At 30.5% G+C, this 23,888-nt stretch overlaps 1 protein-coding gene across 1 annotated transcript in view; it reads right to left on the reverse strand.

Moving 5' to 3' along the window:
- The window catches only part of LOC119603651 (cadherin-89D), a 94,839-nt gene extending 71,228 nt beyond the window's left edge, over positions 1–23,611 (reverse strand). Inside the window, exons 1-7 of the mRNA XM_037955761.1 lie at positions 23,029–23,611; positions 5,658–6,424; positions 5,344–5,597; positions 4,242–4,878; positions 3,858–4,181; positions 3,630–3,793; positions 460–3,567 (exon numbers count right to left, since the gene is read on the reverse strand). Of these exons, the coding sequence (XP_037811689.1) occupies positions 460–3,567; positions 3,630–3,793; positions 3,858–4,181; positions 4,242–4,878; positions 5,344–5,597; positions 5,658–6,424; positions 23,029–23,137 (5,363 nt within the window). The 5' untranslated portion in view covers positions 23,138–23,611. The remainder of the gene's footprint in view (positions 1–459; positions 3,568–3,629; positions 3,794–3,857; positions 4,182–4,241; positions 4,879–5,343; positions 5,598–5,657; positions 6,425–23,028) is intronic.
- Positions 23,612–23,888: the final 277 nt, after the last annotated feature.

The following is a 23,888-nucleotide window of genomic DNA, read 5'->3' on the forward strand; positions in this document are numbered from 1 at the left end:
TGTTTTTCAAAAAATTTAAAATTTTTCTATTAAATATTTCATTATCGAATTTTTTATATAAAAAATATTTTTCTGTAAAAATTTTAAATAGCAAATAATTATTTAAAAAAATTGTTTAATATAAAAAAAATCAATACAGAAATTTATAAAAATCAAAGTTTTTAATATTTTAAGAAAAATCTAAATTTTTTCAATAAAAAACAAAAATTTTATTTATGATTTCAATACTGAAAGTTTTAAAAATGCAAGTTTTGAATATTTTAAGAAAAATCTAATCTAATTTTTCAGAAAATTTTTATGAAAAAATATTTCAAAACTTAAAAATTTCTATAATAATATTTCCAAATGGACTTTTTTTAAAAAATGTTTTTGAAATCTAAAAATTTTTTACTTAAAAAATAGCTTTTTTAAATATGAAAACAAATTAGAAAAAAAATATAATTAAACTTTAACACTTACGCCGGTTCCAAACCACCAATATGAGGTTCCAACAAACGCACTCTGACTTCCATACCAATGGCCTCACTTAGGCCCTGCATTAAAGCATCGATTTTCTTCTCCACATCTACCGGTTTGCCGGCCACCACAATACGCACTTGTTTCTTTTCATCGATAATATAAACAAAAACATTTACAATACTACTGCGACCATCATCAGCTCCAGCACGATCTGTGGCCTTAACATCAAAACCATAAACACGATCATTGGAAGGTTCTATATTGGCAATCAAACGAATTTTGCCCGTAGTCTCATCAATACCAAAAAGATGTGAATGTTCATTGAGTAAACGATAACGTATTTCGGAATTCAGGCCCAAATCAGGATCAATAGCTTCAACTCGAGTAATGGGATAACCAAATGTTGCTGAACGAGGTACAACAGATATGATGGGTTGACCGGATTGTTTAAATTTGGGAGCATTATCATTTTCATCTAGAATTTTCAACACCAAACGACATTCGTTGTTCTCCAAGCCCTCTAAACGTTCATCGATAACGGGATAGGATAAATGGGTATATGTTCGAGCCTCACGATTTGGTTTCTCGCCTTTAAGACGCAATTGGTAATGATCATTTTGTTCACGATCGAATGATTTTAAGGCATACAGAGTTGAAGTTTTGGCGTCAAATTCAAATAGTTCCTGACTCTCTTCTTGGTTTTCTAAACCCTGCTCCACCCATAAAGACCAGCGCAATGATTCTGGATTAAAATCCTTAGTAAAGTTTATTTTCAAAAGTTCGGTGGGTTCTTCATTATTCTCCAATAGTTGTATTTCATAGTATTGATGTTGGAATAGGGAAACATTTTGAAAATTTAAAACTTCTTCCGGTTTAGGAGTGGTGGTTTCTATTATTGCTTGACCCTGCAGGTTAACCAATACTATGGCCGTGGAGCTTAGAGAAGGGCTGCCTAAATCTGCAGCTATGACCGTGACATTTAAATGTTCATAATCATTGTAGCCTTTAAAATTGCTAATGGTGGTAATGGAACCTTCCCGGGAATCTATATGGAACACTGGTACTCCATGACCTTCTTGATGCAACAAAGAATACAACACCAAACCATTGCCATTGCCTATGTAGTCCTTGTCTATGGCATTAACTTGTTTAACAAACATGCCCGGTTTGGTATTACGATCCAAGAAGGCCTTATACAAAGGCACCTTCATAGTTCTATCCGCTACATCTGGTATATATAACTCAGCCTTGGTAACATCATCGTAACCAATAAATTCAGGTTTATTGTCATTTAAATCCAAAACATTAACCTCCACCTCTACGTAAGAGGAGAGCCGGTATAACGGCTCAGCATTATCTGTGGCTATGACCTGGAATGTATACTTGTCTCTGATTTCTCTATCCAAATATGATATTATCTTAATGACACCCGATACGGGTTTAATTCTAAATGGCAAATCTGTTTCACTGAGAGAATACGAAATATTGGAGTTTTCGCCAAAATCCAAATCTACCGCTACCACTTGACCCAATACCGAATCTTTATAGTCTCCCTCTTGTGTATCAAAACTATACCAAGATTTCTTAAAGACCGGAGCATGATTATTAACATCTATGACCACAAATCGTAAACAGGTAGTATCTTGTAGATTATCAATATCGGAGGCGGTGATATTCAGCATAATTTCAACGTTGGCTATTAGGGGATAGTTCACTAATACCTCTCCCGTTAATTTGTCTATGGCAAAATATTTAATATTATGGTGTTTATTGCTTAATTGGAGTGGTGTTAAGCGATCTACATGTTCCGCGGTCACTTCGTAATGTATTTGGGCATTACGACCAAAATCTTCATCTGTGGCGGTAACTTGCAGAATTTTGGTTAAAACTGGAGTATCCTCATAGACGGCAAATAAAGGACATTTATGTAAAGGTAACATGGCTCTAGTTATCCTAGATCTAGCACGCATTCTAGATCTAGATCTTGGTCTTGCTGCTTGGGTGTTATTGAAGCTACCTTCTGCGGTATGCAAACGGGGAGAACCGGGTAAGAAATAGGGAGGAATTACTATATTTGAAGACAAAGCAGCCATGGTAGGCATTAGATTGGTAGATGATTCCACAAAATATATTTCCATATCATTGGTATATTCCCTTATCTCCACTTTGGAGTCTTTGAACACTGATATCCTCTCAAACATGGGAGCATTGTCATTAACATCTGCTATAAGAATATTCAAATTGGCATAAGAAGTTAGACCGCCGCTGTCAACAGCTAAAATTTTGAGGGAGTAAATTTGTTCCTTTTCACGATCTAAAGGCTTAATGCCTGAGTAAGAAATTTTGAAGAATGGCTGATTGTTCATTTTCACATTGATGGGTTTTAAATCGGTTTGCATTTCCAGATATCTAAAATCTTCTTTCCATTGTTCGGTTAAATTATAGACATCAAATATTTGTGGAGTATTTAAAACGGTGGCATTATCTTGATTTACCAGTTCCACTTTAAACATTTCACTATAATCGCCTTGTAAGACCACTTTAAATTCAGCATTTTTACCCAAATCTTTATCAGATATAAGAACAGGCTTGTTTAGGGCCACTTCCAAACCTCTTGCGCTATTCTCCTTAATCAAACCCATATATGTGACATCACCAAATTCTGGAGCATTATCATTGACATCATCAACTTTAATTTCTACTTGATAAATACCAGCACCACTCACCAAACCGGTTGTGTATTCCACTATAACTGTCAGGTCATATTTATCTTTTAGCTCTCGATCCAAACCGGTTAAGGTCAGCAAAGTGCCATCTTCGGTTATGGTAATTTTATTAATAACTTCCTGCTGATTGGCTATAATATAGCGCAGTTTTATATTATTATCCTGGACTAAACGTCTAGGCAAACGTTTGCGTATTTGTTGTCTTTGATTTCTGCTACGAAATCGGGAATTTAGAGTAACATTGGTTTCTGCGGGAAGACTTCTATAGGATTCCAAATCATTGTTAACAATATTTATGCCATTTTTATACAATAACTGGCCAATTATGCCTCCGACTATGTTTTCTTCAATGTGGAATTTTATAATGTTCATGTTAATTTCTCTGAAAACAAATATTATTATCAATAGGAAACATTTTCTTTACAATAAAGCGGCACAACTTACTCTATAACTGGCCTAAGAGGAATACGAGCTTCAGGTTTTGTTACCACATGTATGGTAACATTTGTTATTAACACTCCTTCATCGGTTAAATCGGGGGCCGGTACAGTAGTCAAGGGCTGAGAACTGCGCGACATTTTTAAAGGTTGTGTAGAGTTGGCAAAAAGCTAAAAGTTTTTAAGTTTTTTTAAAATAAACTTTTAAATTATAGCTTTATTTCTAATAACTTACATAGTTAGCCACTGCCTCAAAATAATAAATTTTGCGAGTGAATTCTGACAATTCTCTGATAACTGTAATAATACCCGATCTTTCTTCTATGGCAAAGGGTACTCCTTCCGAATAGGTATGCAAAAGATCATACATAATTTCATCTTCACCCTCGTAAATTAGGGTAGTACGCACCTGGCCCACTGAAGTGCCCAAAGGAGCACTAGCTCCTACCCAAAATTCATAAGGTGCTCCTATAAAATCTATAGCCTGATCATCAATGGTGGCATAAACTTCAATGGTTATAACAGCCAAAGAGAAACGTCTTTCAGAAGGATTTAAAGGCTAAAAAATAAAAGAGATGTATTAAATTATAGAAAAACCATGCCCGCCAATTTTACTAACCTGATCACTGGCCTCCACAAACACCGCTATTCTTCCCCTTCTCAATGGTCCAGCCACATAGATGGTACCATTTTTATTATCCAAACGAAATGGTATGTAACCACTTTTCTTGGGTCTTTGCAGCTCATACAACAACATACCATTGGGACCTTCATCGGGATCCAATGCCACAACCTGACCTATCACATAACCCACTGTGGCTGTGATGGGTACTTTAAATTCATACAAGTTTCCATGTTCAAACTTTGGCGTATTATCATTTTGATCGAGCAGTGTTATTTCCACCTTAACTTTACTCGGTCCTGGTCTCTTAAGATTAATATCCTCCATGTATGAGGGTGTACGCTCCAGAGCCTCTACTTCTAGATGGACCGATTTACGTTGTTCACGATCTAATAAACGATCATCGCGTACAGTAATCCAACCGGAACGAGAATCAATGCGAAAAGCTCCGCTAGCTTCAGGTTCTTCTCTGAGATTATAAAGAAATTCGGCATTTTCTCCTTGATCACGATCGATAGCATTGACTTGCAGAACACTGAAGCCGGTGGGTAAATTTTCCACAATAGAAATGTTGTAAAAATCAGCTTCAAATTCGGGAACATTATCGTTAAGATCAAGGATTTCCACTTCGATTCTAAAAGATAAATGCAATAAAATAATTTTAAAGTTTTTTTGTTTTAAAGCTTTTTCAGAATTTCATAAAGCGATTTTTAGTTACAATAAATTTTGTGGAATTTTATATGAATACGATAATTTTCAAAACATTTACATATTTGATCGTTCATGGGGGCTAGGGTCATACATATGTATGGGGTCCAAATTGTCCAATATAATAATTTGTTCAAAATTTTAACAAGATTGATGAATTATTAACATTTTTATAAGTATTTCTTGAGGATATTTATATGAGGGGTAGCAGTAATGTGGACCGATGATGTCCATTTTCAGTACCAAACTAACTGAAGCAAATTTCTGCATCTTAGCTCCTTCCGCCAATATTTCATTGAATTACAAGCGGCATTTGTAATTCAATGAATCTATATACTCCTAATAGTTATAGATGGAGGGTATCAAAAGAAATATTACTAAATTCACTTACCTTGCCAAAGCCTTCTTTAAAGGATTATCCTTCTGTCTAGCTTCAATTTGCAAAACAAAAGTATTTCCCGGTAAACTTTCCTCTTCCAAATCGATTTCCTTTTGCAAATACATTATGCCATTATGGGGATTAACACGAAATAATTTACGTTCATTGCCCGATATTATATCGTAAACTAAAGTAGCATTTAAAGAATCCTGATCAAAAGCCATTATAGGTGGATCAAAATACAAGGGAATTCTTATGGGCATGCCCTATAAAGAATTAAATTTAAGAAAGAAACAAAAAAGATTATCTTTACAAAAAACTCTTACCGTCATTGGATAAAATTCATTGATCTTTGTACGGTATACACCTTCTGTAAATTTGGGCGGCAGATCATCGACATCTTTAACATTTATCGTAATAGTAGTATTAACCTGATTTGCTGGAGTGCCACGATCCCAGGCAAATAATGGTAGACTAAATAAACGTATGCCATTATCAAAATCCAATTCCTTTTTCAAAATCAACAAAGGTCTATGAGGACTTTTCAAGGCAAAATAAGGACTACCATCGGCTGACAACTGTTCCGGCACAGTAGACATACTGAAATGTACCTCCGAGTTAGGAGTATTCGGTTTATCACGATCAAATGCCTGTATACCCTCAAATACTATTGTGCCGGGTGGTGTATTCTCATCTATATCCACTATATAGGGTGTATTGAGAAATTCTGGTTTATTATCATTAACATCTTCTATATACACTGTTACAGAGAGATAGCTTCCCTCTTCTAATTTTTCATTTTTAGCCGCACATATTATGCGAAATTTTAGTAGATTTTTTGGCACATCTCTGTCAACAAGATCTTCCAGAGATCTTGTTAGTGTTACTACCACTGAGGTGGTATTCAATTCATGTATGGCAAAATATTTATGATCTCCTGAATTATCGGAAGATTGTAGAGCGATTTTGGAACGTGGATAGGCTTTAAGTGTTAGGATTTCTTTACCCGTTTCAGCGTCTTCACGTAGACGTATGAAACGTACACCTTCACTTTCCGCCGAAACGCCATCGTGAAAGGCACAACCAGGATGACCTAGAAGGAATAGAAGGATATAGAATTAATATGTTGGGTATAAACAACATTTATAACATGTTGAAGGCACGGTAGAACCCAAAGAAAGGGACCTAGGAAGATGAATTTTTCGAAAAATATTATTTTAACATCGGTATAGCATTTCTAAACGAATAGTTCGATCGTGACAAGATTTGACATGGACGTAGCGTTTGAGTTTAACGCTATGGCGTTAAAAGTATGGTACCTTCGATATTTACAAATATTAAATGCATGGCACGCATGTTTCCATCCGTAGGCACGAAGTATTAGAGTTTAAGTTTTGAAAATGGACCCCACAAATGTTCCAGGGGCTGCGATATGGAGGCTTAAAGTATGTTACCATCGATTTGTAAAATTTTGTTATCCTACATCAAAGATTTTTATAATTTTGGAAAGCGCTCGGCTAGAAATTTAAAAATTGTGCCATACCTTGGTAGGGCGTTGATTAGACAATCTAAATTACCAATAATACACAGACAGAAAAATATACGACTGGTACCAAATTGACAACAAACTGTTTATAATTTTTCAATAACATCCGTTGTCAAAGTATATACATACGTACTATAACACTAATGTTGACAACGCAACGTTGTCAACATTGCAACAATTCGTTGTCGAAATGTAAATTTTATACACATCCGTTGTCTAAATGTTAACAAACGTGGTAAGCTCACTATTGGCAACGGATTGTTTGTCAACAGTGAGCTTACCACATTTGTTAATATTTAGACAACGGATGTGTATAAAATTTAGATTTCAACAACGAATTGTTGCAATGGTGTCAACATTACATAGTGTCAGTGATGCCAAGTGTAGGGATTTTTCCCTTTTTGTAGGGATTTTTTTCAAAAATTTCACGTGTAGGGAAAAAGGGAAAGATTTCTTACTATTGTCAAATTGTAGGGATTTTTCAATTTCATAGTTTTTAACAACTAAAAATATACTCTTTCATGTATTAAACTTTTAAATTAAAAATGAAATCAGTTTTAAGTGTATCGTTAGTAAAAATTCCGCTTGTAATTTCTACAATATATGTACCTACATATCGCTACAAGACTGGCATAATCCAAAATTCGGCTTTCTTGAACTAAGGTCTTCAAAACATGCGACATACTAAAATCTTTCATATAGATTTATGAAATTTCAAATATGTCTATTATTTTCGATGTGAAATCGATTTTTTGTAAACGTAAAAACTAAAACCCACGTTTTTGTGAATATTAGACAACTAAAAATTTAATTTCAATTTAGATGAGAAACATATTAACCTCAACTATCTGAATCTGGATTTTTAAAACCCCTTGATTTGTTTAAAAGTTATTAAAAAAATAGTTAAATGTCATTAAATATTCATATCCATTTTTCTTGAAACGACTTTTTGGATTATGCCAATCCTGTAGGGCGATATATTCTGACTCCTTATAGATAGAGTAGTCGGGGGCTTAATGCAGTAACTCAGGATAGAAAAAATGAATTTAATGTTCTGAAAATTTATAAAAGTAAACCGCAAAAAGTAAACCTTATTTAAAATAATTATTTTATGAACATTTTTTTGTTGGAGGCACATAAAATAAATTTTTATCACGATTCGATATACTGCCATAAATCTTTCAATTGTTTTTTTTTAATCTTAACTGAAGAGTCAGGGTTGGAAGATTTGTATGATGTAAAATTGAAAGAAAAAAAAATTAAAATTTAAATTCTAGAAATTTCATTCCTAAAAATTAAAAAAAAATACATACATATACATATGTATATTATAAAACGTGCTAATATTTTAGTTTTTGATGTTATTTTTGTATTTTTTTAAGATAAACTTTGAATAAAATGGAAAAAAGTAGTGTAGGGAAAAATGTAGGGAAAATAAAAAGTGGGTGTAGGGAAAAAAGGGATTTTTTCTCATAAGCGTAGGGATTTCTGAAAAAAATCTCCTGGCATCACTGCATAGTGTTGTCGTTCGTAAGGATATACTTTGACAACGGATGTTATTGAAAAATTATAAACTCTTTGGTGTCAGTTTGGTACCAGGCGTGTATATTTCCTTTTCCCTCTGTGTATACCAAAAATTTTGAGCTATATCATTTATGGATCCAATAATAAATGATTTTCAATCTTAAAACCAAAAAATTTATGATTTTAGCTGTTTTTGGATGAAAAAGTCATGACACTTTTTTATTTAAAAAAATTTCTTAAGGAACATTTATATTTTTTGCTTGTGCCGAATTTGAACTATATTTTTAAATCAAAATTTCAACTTTGGGCCATATGTTCTCAAAATTCCAAAGCTGGAATCAGAAAACGGGAACCAGTTTTGGAAACCTAGATATGTTCCCTATTTATTCCTAAAATATTTTTCTACCCCTGAAAGAAATGTGGATCCTATGGACAAAATTGTAAAAAATTATATTTTTAGGATTTTCGCTACAATTTTTGGGAATTACCGGATTTCCATTGACCTAGCCTACAAACGTCAGCCATTTATTCTAAAAATGTCCGTTATGCCCCACTGTGCAATGAAACAAGCTTTTATTTTCGGTGGGAATACCTTATTTAGGTTACTTTTAATTTTCACACACTCCACATGAATTTTATAAAATTTTCTTGTAATTTTAATAAAATTACATACTAACAATTACAGTTTCCTGTTTCCCTTTTTTGAAATATTATTCCAATAATATTTACATAGTCTAATCATGCATATTGCAGTTATTACTTCATTGTGCATTAAGCATTTTCAAATAAATTAAACGCATTTTCCAATCGCATGATAGGAAGACATTAAAAGGCCTGTTTTTGTATTTAAATTATTATAAATTATATATTGTTCTTTTGTTGAAAAGTAAAACTTAAAACTTTTTCCTTTTCATCTAATTAAATTAAAGACAAAAACAGGAATTGCTATATGGGAGGGTATACACACATAAATGTATACATTCAGACATAATTTTAATTATCTTTCGATCAATATCTCAGACTTAATTAAGTTCTTTTGTAGAGCTCATAAATTGTTTATTAAATCACAAATTATTTACTTAAAATTTTCCACAAAATTTCTCTTTTTGTAACAAAATACAAATAAAAATTTCACCTACTTTTAACAAAATTTACCTTGGATTATTTTTTTCTGAAATTTCTTTAAAATATTTTAAAATAAAAATTTTAAATTATAAAAAAAACACCACAACAATAATCTGAGAGATACAATAGCAACAGCATAAAAATAATCTCATAAAATATGCAACTATGGAAGTAAAATGACACAAAAAAGTAAAATAAATAAAAAAAAAATTATAATGCAATTTCTAAATACTCGTGTTACAACAACAATAACTATAAGAAAAAAATCTTGAGAGTATTACTAATGAGAAAATTACACAGATCAGCTTAACACAACTCATTTCTAAACAACAAATAGACACTGAACTGGTAATCGTGGTAATCTGTCAAATTTAAAAACTATTCTTGGCAATAGTACTGAGAAAAAAATTTAACAAATTATATCGCACTTCATAAACTACTAGTGATATTAAAAGGAGAATGTTTAGGGAGTAACTTTTTATATATGTACATATTTAGCATTATGGGCATAAATATTAAATTTCTATGATATTTGGAATTTTAATACTTTTCAAATGCATTAAATTAAATTAACAAATTCAAATTCAGCGCCTAAAGAACTGCTCATCTTTTGAGGCCATGATACTCTACTACTTTCGGATACTCTGTTCTGAAGTGAAGTTTTTCCGAGAATAAGTTTTTTAACGATCGAAATAAATAGTGGTCGGACGGTCTGAACCGTAAGGCTTCTTAACCACTACTTATTACAAAGTTTCTAAGGTACTTATTGCTACATGAGGCGTAATATTCTATATGTTGGGCTTGCATATCTAGCCCTCGTATTCTGGGAGCTTTAAATAAATCAGTTGGATTCGGTACAAGTTCCCTGTGATAATCTGATCAGATTTAAACACATTCACCATAAAGTTTGGGGAGAATCATTGTGATTCAGTGCCACCTTTTTATAACCACCTTCAATGGGGTATATTGATTTTGTCATTCTGTTTGTAACACATCGAAATATTGGTCATAGGCCCACAAAAGTATATATATTCTGAATCCTTATTAAATCCTATCAATATTGTATGAGAATCGTTCCATAATTGGCCATACCCAACCATATAAGGTCCCCTTCAGAAAATGACTATAACGCTCATTATTACGACTATTGCGATGTAATTCGTCACACATCAGTTTTATGCAAGCCAAAATCTTTCTACCAATTTTTTTTTTTTTTTTGGAAGATTGGCCCCATGTCTCCAAAAATTACTTTAACACTCATTACTGGCTAAAAAGTACGAGTATAGCGATGAAATTTTACACAAGTAAATTTCTTACGAGTGAACACCTCCTCCACGTACTTTTATGAGAATCGGACCATAATTGACTCTATCCCCTATATAAGAATCCCTTGGCTGGCAAGCATTAACATATTTATTTCAAGTTAAATCTAAGATCGTATTGGTTTGTAAGACAGCTTTAACCGAATACTCATAAAGAGGTAAGCTCTGCATGATACGGCTACCAAGACACTCGAGAGTTGTCGGCAACGAAAAAGCGAATTTACTTGTTTAAAAAGGAAGGGAGCTCGACGTAGTTAATTTGACGAACGCAGAACCATTCGACACAATGAGGGCCGAATGAAAAATATGAAATAACGAAACAGTGGGTAGAACTACATAGATCCTATGCAGTGATGCCAAGTGTAGGGATTTTTCCCTTTTTGTAGGGATTTTTTTCAAAAATTTCACGTGTAGGGAAAAAGGGAAAGATTTCTTACTATTGTCAAATTGTAGGGATTTTTCAATTTCATAGTTTTTAACAACTAAAAATATACTCTTTCATGTATTAAACTTTTAAATTAAAAATGAAATCAGTTTTAAGTGTATCGTTAGTAAAAATTCCGCTTGTAATTTCTACAATATATGTACCTACATATCGCTACAAGACTGGCATAATCCAAAATTCGGCTTTCTTGAACTAAGGTCTTCAAAACATGCGACATACTAAAATCTTTCATATAGATTTATGAAATTTCAAATATGTCTATTATTTTCGATGTGAAATCGATTTTTTGTAAACGTAAAAACTAAAACCCACGTTTTTGTGAATATTAGACAACTAAAAATTTAATTTCAATTTAGATGAGAAACATATTAACCTCAACTATCTGAATCTGGATTTTTAAAACCCCTTGATTTGTTTAAAAGTTATTAAAAAAATAGTTAAATGTCATTAAATATTCATATCCATTTTTCTTGAAACGACTTTTTGGATTATGCCAATCCTGTAGGGCGATATATTCTGACTCCTTATAGATAGAGTAGTCGGGGGCTTAATGCAGTAACTCAGGATAGAAAAAATGAATTTAATGTTCTGAAAATTTATAAAAGTAAACCGCAAAAAGTAAACCTTATTTAAAATAATTATTTTATGAACATTTTTTTGTTGGAGGCACATAAAATAAATTTTTATCACGATTCGATATACTGCCATAAATCTTTCAATTGTTTTTTTTTAATCTTAACTGAAGAGTCAGGGTTGGAAGATTTGTATGATGTAAAATTGAAAGAAAAAAAAATTAAAATTTAAATTCTAGAAATTTCATTCCTAAAAATTAAAAAAAAATACATACATATACATATGTATATTATAAAACGTGCTAATATTTTAGTTTTTGATGTTATTTTTGTATTTTTTTAAGATAAACTTTGAATAAAATGGAAAAAAGTAGTGTAGGGAAAAATGTAGGGAAAATAAAAAGTGGGTGTAGGGAAAAAAGGGATTTTTTCTCATAAGCGTAGGGATTTCTGAAAAAAATCTCCTGGCATCACTGATCCTATGGGATGACTCTGACGAGAAGCCTCCTCAAAATGAGTAAGTCTGAGTTTAGTATGATGGTAGGATTTTTGAGTGGACACACGGGTTTACGGGCACAACTATACAAAATTAGACGTGCGTATTCCAAAGAATGTACATAGAGCATGTGGAGAGGATAGTGAAACTCTTGATCACGTTCTTTGTTGTTTGTTTTCAGGCTTTAGTCGAAATTTGATCCAAATATCTTGGAAGTGATATTATTCCGGATATAACATCTCTCACGAACACTTATTGAAAAGTCCTCCATGAAACTGAGTTTCTGAAAATAGGACGATAATATGTACCTTCATTGATCACCATAAAAAGCTGCGCTCAACAAGTCTGATAGTGGGTTTGATGTATTTTTTTTTTTTTTGGATTTGATATATACTACATACATCCTCTTAGCAACCTAATGTAAACTTTCGTAAATAGTACGATGAATTTTAGTATAATGCAAAATAATTTTATATAATTTAAGAAAAAATAATTTATTTTACGAAATAAATTTTATTATTTATGAAAACAAAAAAAAAACGTAATAAAACTGTTTTATTTCGTAAAATAAAATAAATATTCTCGTACATTACGAAATAATTTAGTTACGAAAAAATTTCATTACTTTCATTAAATGTCAAAATTATTTTTGTAAAATAAAACAATATTTCGTAATATATACGAAAAAGGATATTACGAAAGGTTTTCGTACTTTAGTAAAATTAGAAAAGGGTTTCATTAAATAAGATTTCGAATTTTCTCTTTAACATTTCCGGTATTAACTTCCACATATGTATGTATGAAAATCATAACATCTCAGGATCTCCCTACTACCTACTTATAAATATTTATAACATATTTTGTTAACATTTTTATTGTGATTATAATTTTCTTAAAACTACATAAAAATTTGCAATTGGAAGCAATTCAATATTTACAAACGGATGCAACAACGTCTTTAAGCAAAAAACACAAACAGACTTTTAAATTAATTATGTCATGAGGGTGGGAAAATTTTTTTTCATATACAACAATCAACAAACGATGAAACACATGAATATTTGTATATTTCACAAAACTGCAAGCCAGCCAGTTTAAAGAAGACATGTAAAAAAATGTTGCCTTCCCAAAAAAAAAAAACAAATAGAAAAACTAAATAAAAAAACATTGTCTGCATTTGAAATGCAGATGCTCTGTTGTTTGTTTGCATTGTTTTAAACAAGTGTTGCAATCATCGTCATCCAAATACTAGGCATCAAGTTTAATGGAATTACAGATAGTAATAATAACAAATGAAGTTGGTAGTCGGTTTGGTGGTAAAAAAAATAATTTCTTTATTATCTTCAGTGGGTGGTTAGAAAGTTTTTTTTTTGTTTAGGAAAAAATTTCTTATTTTTAATTTTTTTCCCTACAGCAAAAATAGTTTATTTATTTCAATGTTTTTCTTCTTGTTTTATTGAAGGCAAAGGAAAAAGTTAAAGTTATTTTTTATTGCTATAAAAAAATGCATTTTTATTTCTTTCCAAATTGTGCGACGAATGCGATTTTATTTGCCAGATATTCGCACGATCTTAGATATGTATATGCTGTTAAAAATTACATTGTTTTCACTTCATTTGTATTGTAAAGAAATGAAATTAAAAAAAAAAACAAAAATCCGTCTGAGTTGGGAAACTCTTTCGCTTTTTAAGCGAAATTAATACAAAAAAAAACCAATGAAATCATAATAAAAAACGCATTTTCTCAATTGCATGATAGGAAGACATACATCCATAAAAATGCGGTATATTTTTATTTAAATTTTAATATTATATGTTGTTCTTTTGTTAAAATGCGGAAAAAGTGCAACAATTATGTTTAAAAGTAAAACTTTTTTTAAGTTCTGAACAACTAAAGGCCCAACTATAATGTGCATAAGCTTGCTTAAGGTAATGTAACAATCGAACGAAAAGTCTCTCAAATGTTTAAGAAAATCCGAGGAAACTTTTAGGTGGCTATAATGTACTTACGTGTATTCAAAACAATTTAGCTCCATTTACACATTTATGTGACACACGTAATAAAAAAAATACATATTTCAAAATATTTTATTGAAATAAATTAATTTTTTTTTAGCTTTCCATTTTTTTCTTTATTTTCTTTGTGTATAATAAACAAACAATTGATTCCGTACGTAATGTGCTGTCAGTATCGCTCTTTGCTTAAGCAAATAAAATTTGACGAAACTTGACGAAACTCTCTTAAGTACATTATAGTTTGTCACATACATTTTATATGTGTTCGCACAGTTGCTTAAGCTGACTTCAGTTTGTTTAAGCATATTATAGTTAGGCCTTAACATGCTAAGCATACAAATTAAAAAAAAAAATAATACTTTTTCCTTTTAAATTTAATCTGCTTAAAGCGAAAATATCCCAGTAAAAACTTTCATTACCATGTAAGCGGTTAAAATGCCAAAATTTACTTACACAATAGCATTTTAAGTCATTACTTTAACACGGTGATGTCATTGGAGGCAAGTACTTACCACAAACGATTACAAGTAATTTGAAAAAGTAGTCATTGAAAATCGCCTGAAAAAACGTATACACTCGTATCTTCACTGGCAAGATGACTAATAATTTAGAAAGTATTTATATAATACATTATTAGTAAGACCTTATTAGACTACTTCTATGTAATCTAGACGATATGTAGTAGTCATTGAAAAGTATATTCTTAGGTAAGTAGTTACAATTGAAAGCCATTACCCAGTTTTTGCTGGGATGTTTATTTATAAATAGCAATGATTTAGATTTACCTTTATAAGTTAAGAACGAAGTAATAAATATTGTGATTTCAAACTAGGTACTATTGTAAAAGGCACACTAGATCTGAAGCAACTTCTTGGAACCATTTGAAAAAAATCAAAGAACTATATATATAGTTACAAGTTTAACATGGACGGACAGATAGAAAGACAGACGGACGGACATAGCATTATCGAGTTAGAAGGTTATTCTAAGGCTATTGGAACCATTTGAAAGAAATTAAAATGAATTAAAACTTTGTTTTTGTGTCAAAGAACTATATATGTCAAATTTTGTCATATAATCTTGAAAATTACGTTCGATTACAAGTTTAACATAGACAGACAGACAGATAGACAGAAAGACAGACAGACAGGCAGACGGACGGACATAGCATCATCGATTTAGAAGGTTATTCTAAGGCTATTGGTGTACTTTAAAGTGGTTATGTCACTAATATTTTTATACTTTACAAATATCAGCACAAACCGAATATACTCTCAAACAAAAAACGCTGAAAAAATACTAGTTCCATAACTATTCTAAAGATGGTGTTTATACTATCTGAACCCTTCCTCAAATTCAGGAAAATATACAAAGAACCCACGGAAAAGGTAAACAAACGACTAGACTCAAAGATCATTCAAAGAATGAAAGAGTTGAAGAAATGCTCGTGGAATGTCTACCAACAAATTATAGGACATGGGACGAAACTTAAAATAAACTGAAGAATACTGCAATTAGGGAATTTGGATACAAACAGATGGATGGAAAAGGAGAGAAAAGACTTGAAAAGAGAAACTCTACATAGTCCATCAATTATACAACAATATAAAGTTTTAGCAGAAGCCGTTAAAACTTCAGCTAAAAAGAAAATACTCCCAGAAAATCGCCAGTGAAGACGAAACTGCAGCAGGGGCAAATAACAAGCGAAAACTAAATCGGCTAATCGGGCGCCTGACCAAACAGAATACGAACTAAAAACATATGATAAGGGGAAGGCAACCTCCTTACAAACGTAAAAGAACAAACTATTTAAGCGATGGAGAAGAAGAATCGAAAAATAATCGAAAGAAAATCAGTTATTCAAAGGTTGAAAAGGTATAATGCCCCAGGAGAGGATGGAAGCCCAAAAGAATCGAAAAATATTTGATTTAAACGCCAAAGTAGAACAAGCATTTGGCTATAATAATGAGTTCTAGATATTAAAAATAGAATTTAATAAAACTCAAATAAATTTAAATTTTAACACAGGCCGACAAAATTTTAAAAAAAGTCGAAAACGTGAGATCAAGTTAGACTTTTCTCAGACGCGCTAAATCCGTATCTAAACTCAGATATCGTGTCCTGAAATTGGTAAAAATTCCATTTTTGGTATTTTTGGATACGTTATAACAGCGGAAAAACAACATATCTTCTTTCTTCTTAGAGATATCTTCACCTAAATCTCGAAAACTCATGATTTTTGGTGCATGGTATTTATATTCCATACTACTATAGTTTGGAGGGTATTATGCTTTGTAAATATTGTTTATAACGAGCAATAATATCGGATACACACCTATCTGAGGATGTCTGTCCGTCCATCAACTTTAATGGGTAATATCTCAGCAACTACACAGAGGAAAAAAAATATATTGTCAAGTATATACATACATATAAGAACAACATGTAATGTAGACCACGCAACTTTGTCAACATTGCAACAATTCGTTGTCGCAATCTAAACTTTATGCACATCCGTTGTCGAAACTATTTACAACGCATTTTGAGCTTACCACGTTTCTTAACTTTTACATGTTGTTGTATGTATGTATGTATATACTTGACAACGGATGTTATTCAAAAATTTGGTGTCAATTTGGTGCCAGGCGTGTATATTTTTTTCCTCTGTTTACAGCAGATTTTTCATATGAAAAATTTTAATGTATGTATAAGTTTTGCTTTGAAAAATAAAGGCGAAATGTAGAAAAAACAGTTTTCGTCAATATATTGTTATATCAAGCTTTAGGCGAAGATATCTCGAAGATGATAGAAGATATATCAGATGTTAAGTCTTTATTTTAAAATTGACAGAATGAACTTTCAGATGGCATATAACATTTTATAAATAAAGTTGTCTTGGCGCTGTTATAGCGTTTCAAAAAAGTCAGAAATGAAATTTTTACAAATTTCGGGACACGATATCTCAAATCCCAAATGTGATAGAAAAAAGGTCAGATTCGGATGCAGCGCGGCTCAATCCTTTAGGAAAGTCTCTGGTTTAATAATTTATCGGTCTGTGTACTCCTAACCAAAGCTTTAAACAATTTAAAAGTGCAAATACTTTTTTAAATACAAAATGAAAATATTTTTTTCATATCATACTTAAAAGATTTTATAAATTTATTGATAATTTTTCTAAATTTGCATGACAATTTCAACCTAGATTTTTTTCAAACATTATTCCTCTAACCTCTTTGTTTTCAAACTACTAACATCAATCTTAAGAAATCTTCTATAAACAAAAACTAGATCAACAATATTTTAGTTATTTTTACAACAATAATCAAGTTTGCTGCTACATCTTTCAAATACGATGTGCTAAAGTAAAAAAATAATCAATATATTAATAATCTTTATTTCAAAGTATAAATAAAAAAACATTGCAGCAAAAACCAAACCAGTCACATAACAAATCAACCAATTGAGGACAGAGTAGCCTTAGTAAACCTCCCAGGAATGTTAACTAATAAAGATGCTCTAAATAAAGACACAAACAGCAATAACTGTCAATGAGTTATTATAAGGTAAACATGTTCTAAATAAAAGCTTCAAATTTATTTTACGAAAAACTTGTTCCTTAGCCAAACCAGCACTTAATAGTTCATTCATAATCTTGAAAAATTTAGTAACCGTCTTTTGACTTAATGTCTGTGTTTAAATCTGTTTGTGTAATGCAACAAAAATAATAAAAATCAGGAAGGATTTCTGTACAACTTAAGGCGTTAATTACACGAAAAAAATTATATACACTATTTTATTAACCACCAAATTATCCATCAGAGACCCAAGTAAAAGGCCCCAAACATGTTCATTTATTACCACTCTGCGGTGTGTGCTGCTGTATGTGATTTGCAACAAGTTTTGGTAGACAAACCAAAATCCAAAGAGACCAAATAGAAAAACCATTATTTCAAACATTTATAATTGTGTTTTTCTATGATTTAATAGAGACTAGAAAAGCCAGAAGCGGTACATGACAACACACTCTGCTGCTGATGATTATGATGATCATCATCGTCACAATCCCGATTTAATATAATGGATTTGAAAAGCATGTAAATAGAAAGAAAAATATAGTAACGATTGAAAAGCACTTTACTAAGAGAGTGCATCTGATATGAACAGTGGTATAAATAAATAAAATTAATTAATAAAAACATTTTTAAAAAAATCATTTAAATCCTCCTATGGAACATTATTGAGGTTTTGAAGTACTTTCTTCGTTCGGAACTAAATTCTTGAAAGCAGTTGTAAAAATTTTAAATCCATTTAAAACTTCATAAATTTATTTTCATTATTAATCGGCATATTTGTAATGACTTACTAAAGTCGTTCTTTGTAAGCGAGTGTGGTAAGTATTTTCTTCAATGACATCACTGTGTTTAAATAATGTGTTAAAATGCCAATGAGCAAGTAGTGAAGAATGGTTTTATTAGCATTTTAACTAATTACTTTTCTAGGTGAGTTTTTACTGGGTATTGCAACTATTTCTCAAAATTGGACCTAATTTTAATAATTTTACACAAAAGTATTCGAAAAAATCTGATCTAGAAGTATTTAAACTCTAAAGGTGACAAATTTGTACAAAACTATTGATAAAAGAACTGGTTTCAGAACCTTTCTAAAGAAACAGTCTCAGCAAAAACTAGATAATGACTTTCAATTATAATTTCCCAGCAAAATCTTTACTTACCCGGTAAATAGGCAAGTAATATTGGAGGCAAGTGTAAGTACTTACTTTTTGGGTGAATAACTACTTATTTTTGTTCGACGATGACCAAAAAATAAGTGGTTACAAATGTGCTTATCCGACTTTCTTGAATTTAAACTCGGCTTTACAGTAATTTTCTGTGATTATTAGTCTATTCTCTTACTCAATGCTCCATTTACAAGTTATTTTATCGTGCTATTTGGAATGGTTTTTACACAAATGTAAAATTCTAAATTTGTTCAAAAAACTTGTAATGTCGACCAGGGTTAGAATCATTAAGTAATTCTTTATTAGACATACACGCTAGACGATTGGCTACAAATCCTATTAAAAAATATTAATAAATGTTACTGATAACGACCCCACATTACCAAGTAATGTATGAAATACCAACATTTTAAAATATTTTGCTGGGATACTTTTCAATGACATATCGTCCGAATTACAAAAAGGTCTTACTAATAATGTGTTATATAAATACTTTCTAATTCATTAGTCATCTTGCCGGTGAAGATATAGAAGCTGTATACGTTTTTTCAGGAGATTTACAATAACTACTTTTTCTAATTACTTGTAATGGTTTGTGGTAAGTACTTGCCTCCAATGACATCACCATATTAAAATAATGACTTAAAATGCTATTGTGTAAGTAAATTTTAGCATTTTAACCCCTTACATGGTAATTAATGTTTTTACTGGGGGTATCGAGTGTATAACGCTTCGAGTGTAAAATGCTTTCAAAGAACCAGTTCTGAAGGTGAGAATTTCGAAGAAATTCTAAACTAAAACTTATACAACGCTATAATCATACGTTCTAAAACTATTTGAGCAATTAACATAATTTGTCATCACGTTTTTACATCAATCATTCTTCGATCTAACACATTTTAGAAAAACCGCTAATTTTAACAGTTTTTAAGTTGACAATTTTTATTTCGCATCATTTCATTAATTAAACAAATTTTGTTCTTTTAGTAGAATTCTTTAAAAAATAATATGTAATAATGTCAAATAAACGAAATTTAGCTGTAAAATTATTTAACGATCAAATGATTAATTAAAAAGAATACTAAAAACAAAATATCTTAAGGCACATATTTGTTTTTAGTTAATTATAATGTTATTTGTTTTTATTTATACTTAAAAGAGTATTATGCAAATTAATATTAAAAACAAACCCAGTAGAAAATTTTGACAACAAAACTTTTAAAGACTATATAATACTTGTATGATTGATTTTATTTTAAAAAATTTATTGATTTATTTTAAAAAATTCCTAAAAAATAAATACATAAATAACATTGTAAATATATCAAAATGACAAAATTTTTTTATGAAAATATATTTTTCTTAAAATGTTCTATGAAAAGAGAATTTTTAATATTTTTTACAAAAATTTTCTATAAAAGAGAATTTTTCGAAAACCGGGAGAATGGAAAGTTAGCTGCTGGTTTTCTATATTATGTACAAAAAATATTTTAACATATGAGAGGTGCGGCAAAATTATTATAAATTTTAAGCTACATAGTAAGTATTCCAAATAAAATGTGTACAATCCCAGGAAAAACTTACATTGAAAAGTAATGAGCTAATGAGCTAAAAAGCTAATAAAACCTCTTTTCACTACTTCTTCATTAGCATTTTAAGTCATTATTTTAACACGGTGATGTCATTGGAGGCAAGTACTTCTACGCTCGCTTACAAATAGGGAGTTAAAGAAGTACTTGCAATTTCTCTTACAAAACAGAAGTACAACCCATTACCGAGTTTTAGCTGGGATATTATTAATTCCTCAACAGTTTTTAAAAATTGGTACTAATCGGCTGAAAAAAAAAAAATATTTTTAAATTAAGCGTTTACTTTCTCTAAAGCTTCCTTAGAACTAGTTCCGAGGTTGACAAATTCGAACAAAAATCATTGATTTAACAACTAGTTCCAGAACCGTTCCTAAGAATGAGTGTCGACTCCATAATGCTTCTTCAGAACCAGTTCCGAAGGTGACAATTTCGAACAAAAATCATTGGTCTCAATGTCAAAGTAGAACGAGTACATGTTATAATCATGCGTTCTAAAACTACCCAGCAAAATATTTTCAAATTTTGGTAATAAGTAATAAAGGTAATAATGTAGGTATTTCATACATTACTTGGTAATGAGTGGTCGTTATTAATTACATTAATTATTTTTATAACCTACACCACTATAGTGTCGATGGTATTATGCGTTTGTGCTGATGTTTGTAATACCCAAAAATATTAGCCCTACACCCATCTTAAAGTATACCAGTCGCCCCAGAAGCACTTTGTGAGTCGATTTAGCTATGTCCGTCTGTAACCCCCTGCCCCCATATAAACCCTCATTTAGAAAATTTCTTTTTTTCGACAAATGACAAATACAAATCTTTGGTAAAAGTTTATGAATAAGACTGGTGTTGGGTTTGTTACTTGGTTTTTAATAGGATTTGTAGCCAATCGTATAAGGAATTATTTAGTAATTCTAACCCTTATCGATATTAGAAGTTTTTTCAGCAAATTTAGAATTTTATTTACATTTGTGTAAAAACCATTCCAAAATAGCACGATAAAATAACTTGTAAATGGTACATTGAGTGAGAGATTAGACTAATAATCACAGAAAATAACTGTAAAGCCGGTTTAAAATTCGGGAAGCACATTTGTAACCACTTATTTTTTGGTCATTGTTGAACAAAAATGAGTGGTTTTTCACCCAGGGTACACTTGCCTATTTACCGGGTAAGTAAAGATATTGCTGGGTAGTTGTGGAACTAATACAATTTTGGTTTTATTTTTTTTTATAAAAACATAATTTTACAAGAATGTTCTTTAAAAAAAATATATATTTTTTGATAATTTTTGCATAAAAAGCTAGTTTTCTATTATAAGAGAATTTTTCATAATTGAATGAAAAACTAATTTTCCGCAAAATTTTTTATTAAGAGATTTTTGTGAATTTTCTTTAAAATAAATAAAGTTTCGATAAAAAGGAGAATTATGTTCTATAAAAAGATTTTAAAAATTTGCTTAAAAAAATATTATTTTACAAAAATTTTATTTAAATAATCTTGCGGGAATTTTTTAGAAACTATAAAAAATAGAATATTTCGAATATTTTCTATAAAAATAAAATCTTTCGAAAGTGAATTTTAAAAATTGCATTAAAAAATAAACATTTTTCAAAAATTCATTTATACATCGCTTTGTTTTTGGTTTATTCATTATAATATAATAAATAATATCTTAAAAATTTTGATTTCATTCACAATATACAGCCTGGTTTGTCATAAAATATTAGGACATTAAAATTTATGTTCTGAGAAAAAGTATTCCAAATTTTCATTCTCAAGACCCCACTGTGAAACAAGTACAAACATACGTCAGAGTATTAAACGAAAAACGGGGTTACTTAACGGATTATTTCAAACAAACATATAAACACTATAGAAAAAAAACAAAAGACTTAAGTGACAAACATGTTTGCAATAAAAAAAATTAAAACTAATAAACACACAAACACAAAACAGGCAACCACCGGCCAACCTGGACTACGTTGTCTAAATGATTTTGTTTTTGTTGGTGTTGTCAGTTATCGTTGCTAAATGTAACTCATCATAGATTTCGTGGAACTAAAGTAACAAACAGCATGAACATGAAAATGAACATGAACAAGTCCATTTTGGTCAATAAAACACATTTAAGTGGAATTAAAGAAATAAATGAATGCCACGGATGAGGCAATAGTTAGTTAATAGGCGGGCATAATATGAACTTTTTCCACAATTTTTTTTTTTATAAATTATGACAGCAACATTCATATAATAAACTTTACTATAAATTTAAGTAACTGTAAATAAAATCAATGAAAAATGTTATATTTGAACTTGCCTATTGCAGTGTGCAGATGATGCAGTATTAACAGCCAAATCAATGAAAAGCTAAAAAAGCCTAAACAATTTTGAGTTTTAAAATCCACATGCAGGAGATGTAAAATCATTTTTTTTGTTATTGCTAAAAATATTTGCGACTTAAGTTGCAGTTGAAATATTACGTTGCGTTTGTTGCAAATACAACCATTTGGCAAACCACAAGTTTATGGTTTTAAGGTCGTTGAGCTGTTGTTGTTGGTTTTTTGTTTGTTTGGCCAGCAGCTGCAGTTTCTTATTGTAAATCCTTTAAAAGGTAAAGTGGGTTAATAAACTTGACCCACACACTTTAAACATGTAACAAAAACATGTTGTTGTGTATTTTTCAAGGCACTTCTTCAATAACACTTTGTTTTATTTAATTTTTTTTGTATAATTTATAAAAAATATTTTTTTTTATTGATTACTTTTTTTCTTTTTAAATAATCTTTGTTTTTATTGATATATAACTATTTTTGTTTTTTAATATTTTGTGTCAAATCTTTTCTTTTACGTTTCTTTTTTCTTTCTTCTTATTTTAACCGCTTAACACTTGCAACACGAACCGCATTCAAACATCAACTGGGGTCTTGTTTTAGTTGCAAAGATGTTTCAAGCGCGACTTTTAGTTTTTTGTTTAGTTTTTCCTCTAAACAACAATATAACCAGAGAACTTGTTAAAACCATAAAAATTTACAAGCATATGTATAGTGTAAGAAATATATAAACTAACAAGTCTTTTTAAAATTAAATACCCAATGGGAAATGTTATGAACTTCCCTTGTGGCGGATAGTGTGAGATTAGGTCAGTTACAATTATATACTTATGCAAATTGACCAATA

The sequence above is a fragment of the Lucilia sericata genome, unplaced genomic scaffold, assembly GCF_015586225.1.
Source record: "Lucilia sericata isolate MDLA Ls3-8-SP2 unplaced genomic scaffold, ASM1558622v1 Contig000323F_arrow, whole genome shotgun sequence".
NCBI lineage: Eukaryota > Metazoa > Arthropoda > Insecta > Diptera > Calliphoridae > Lucilia > Lucilia sericata.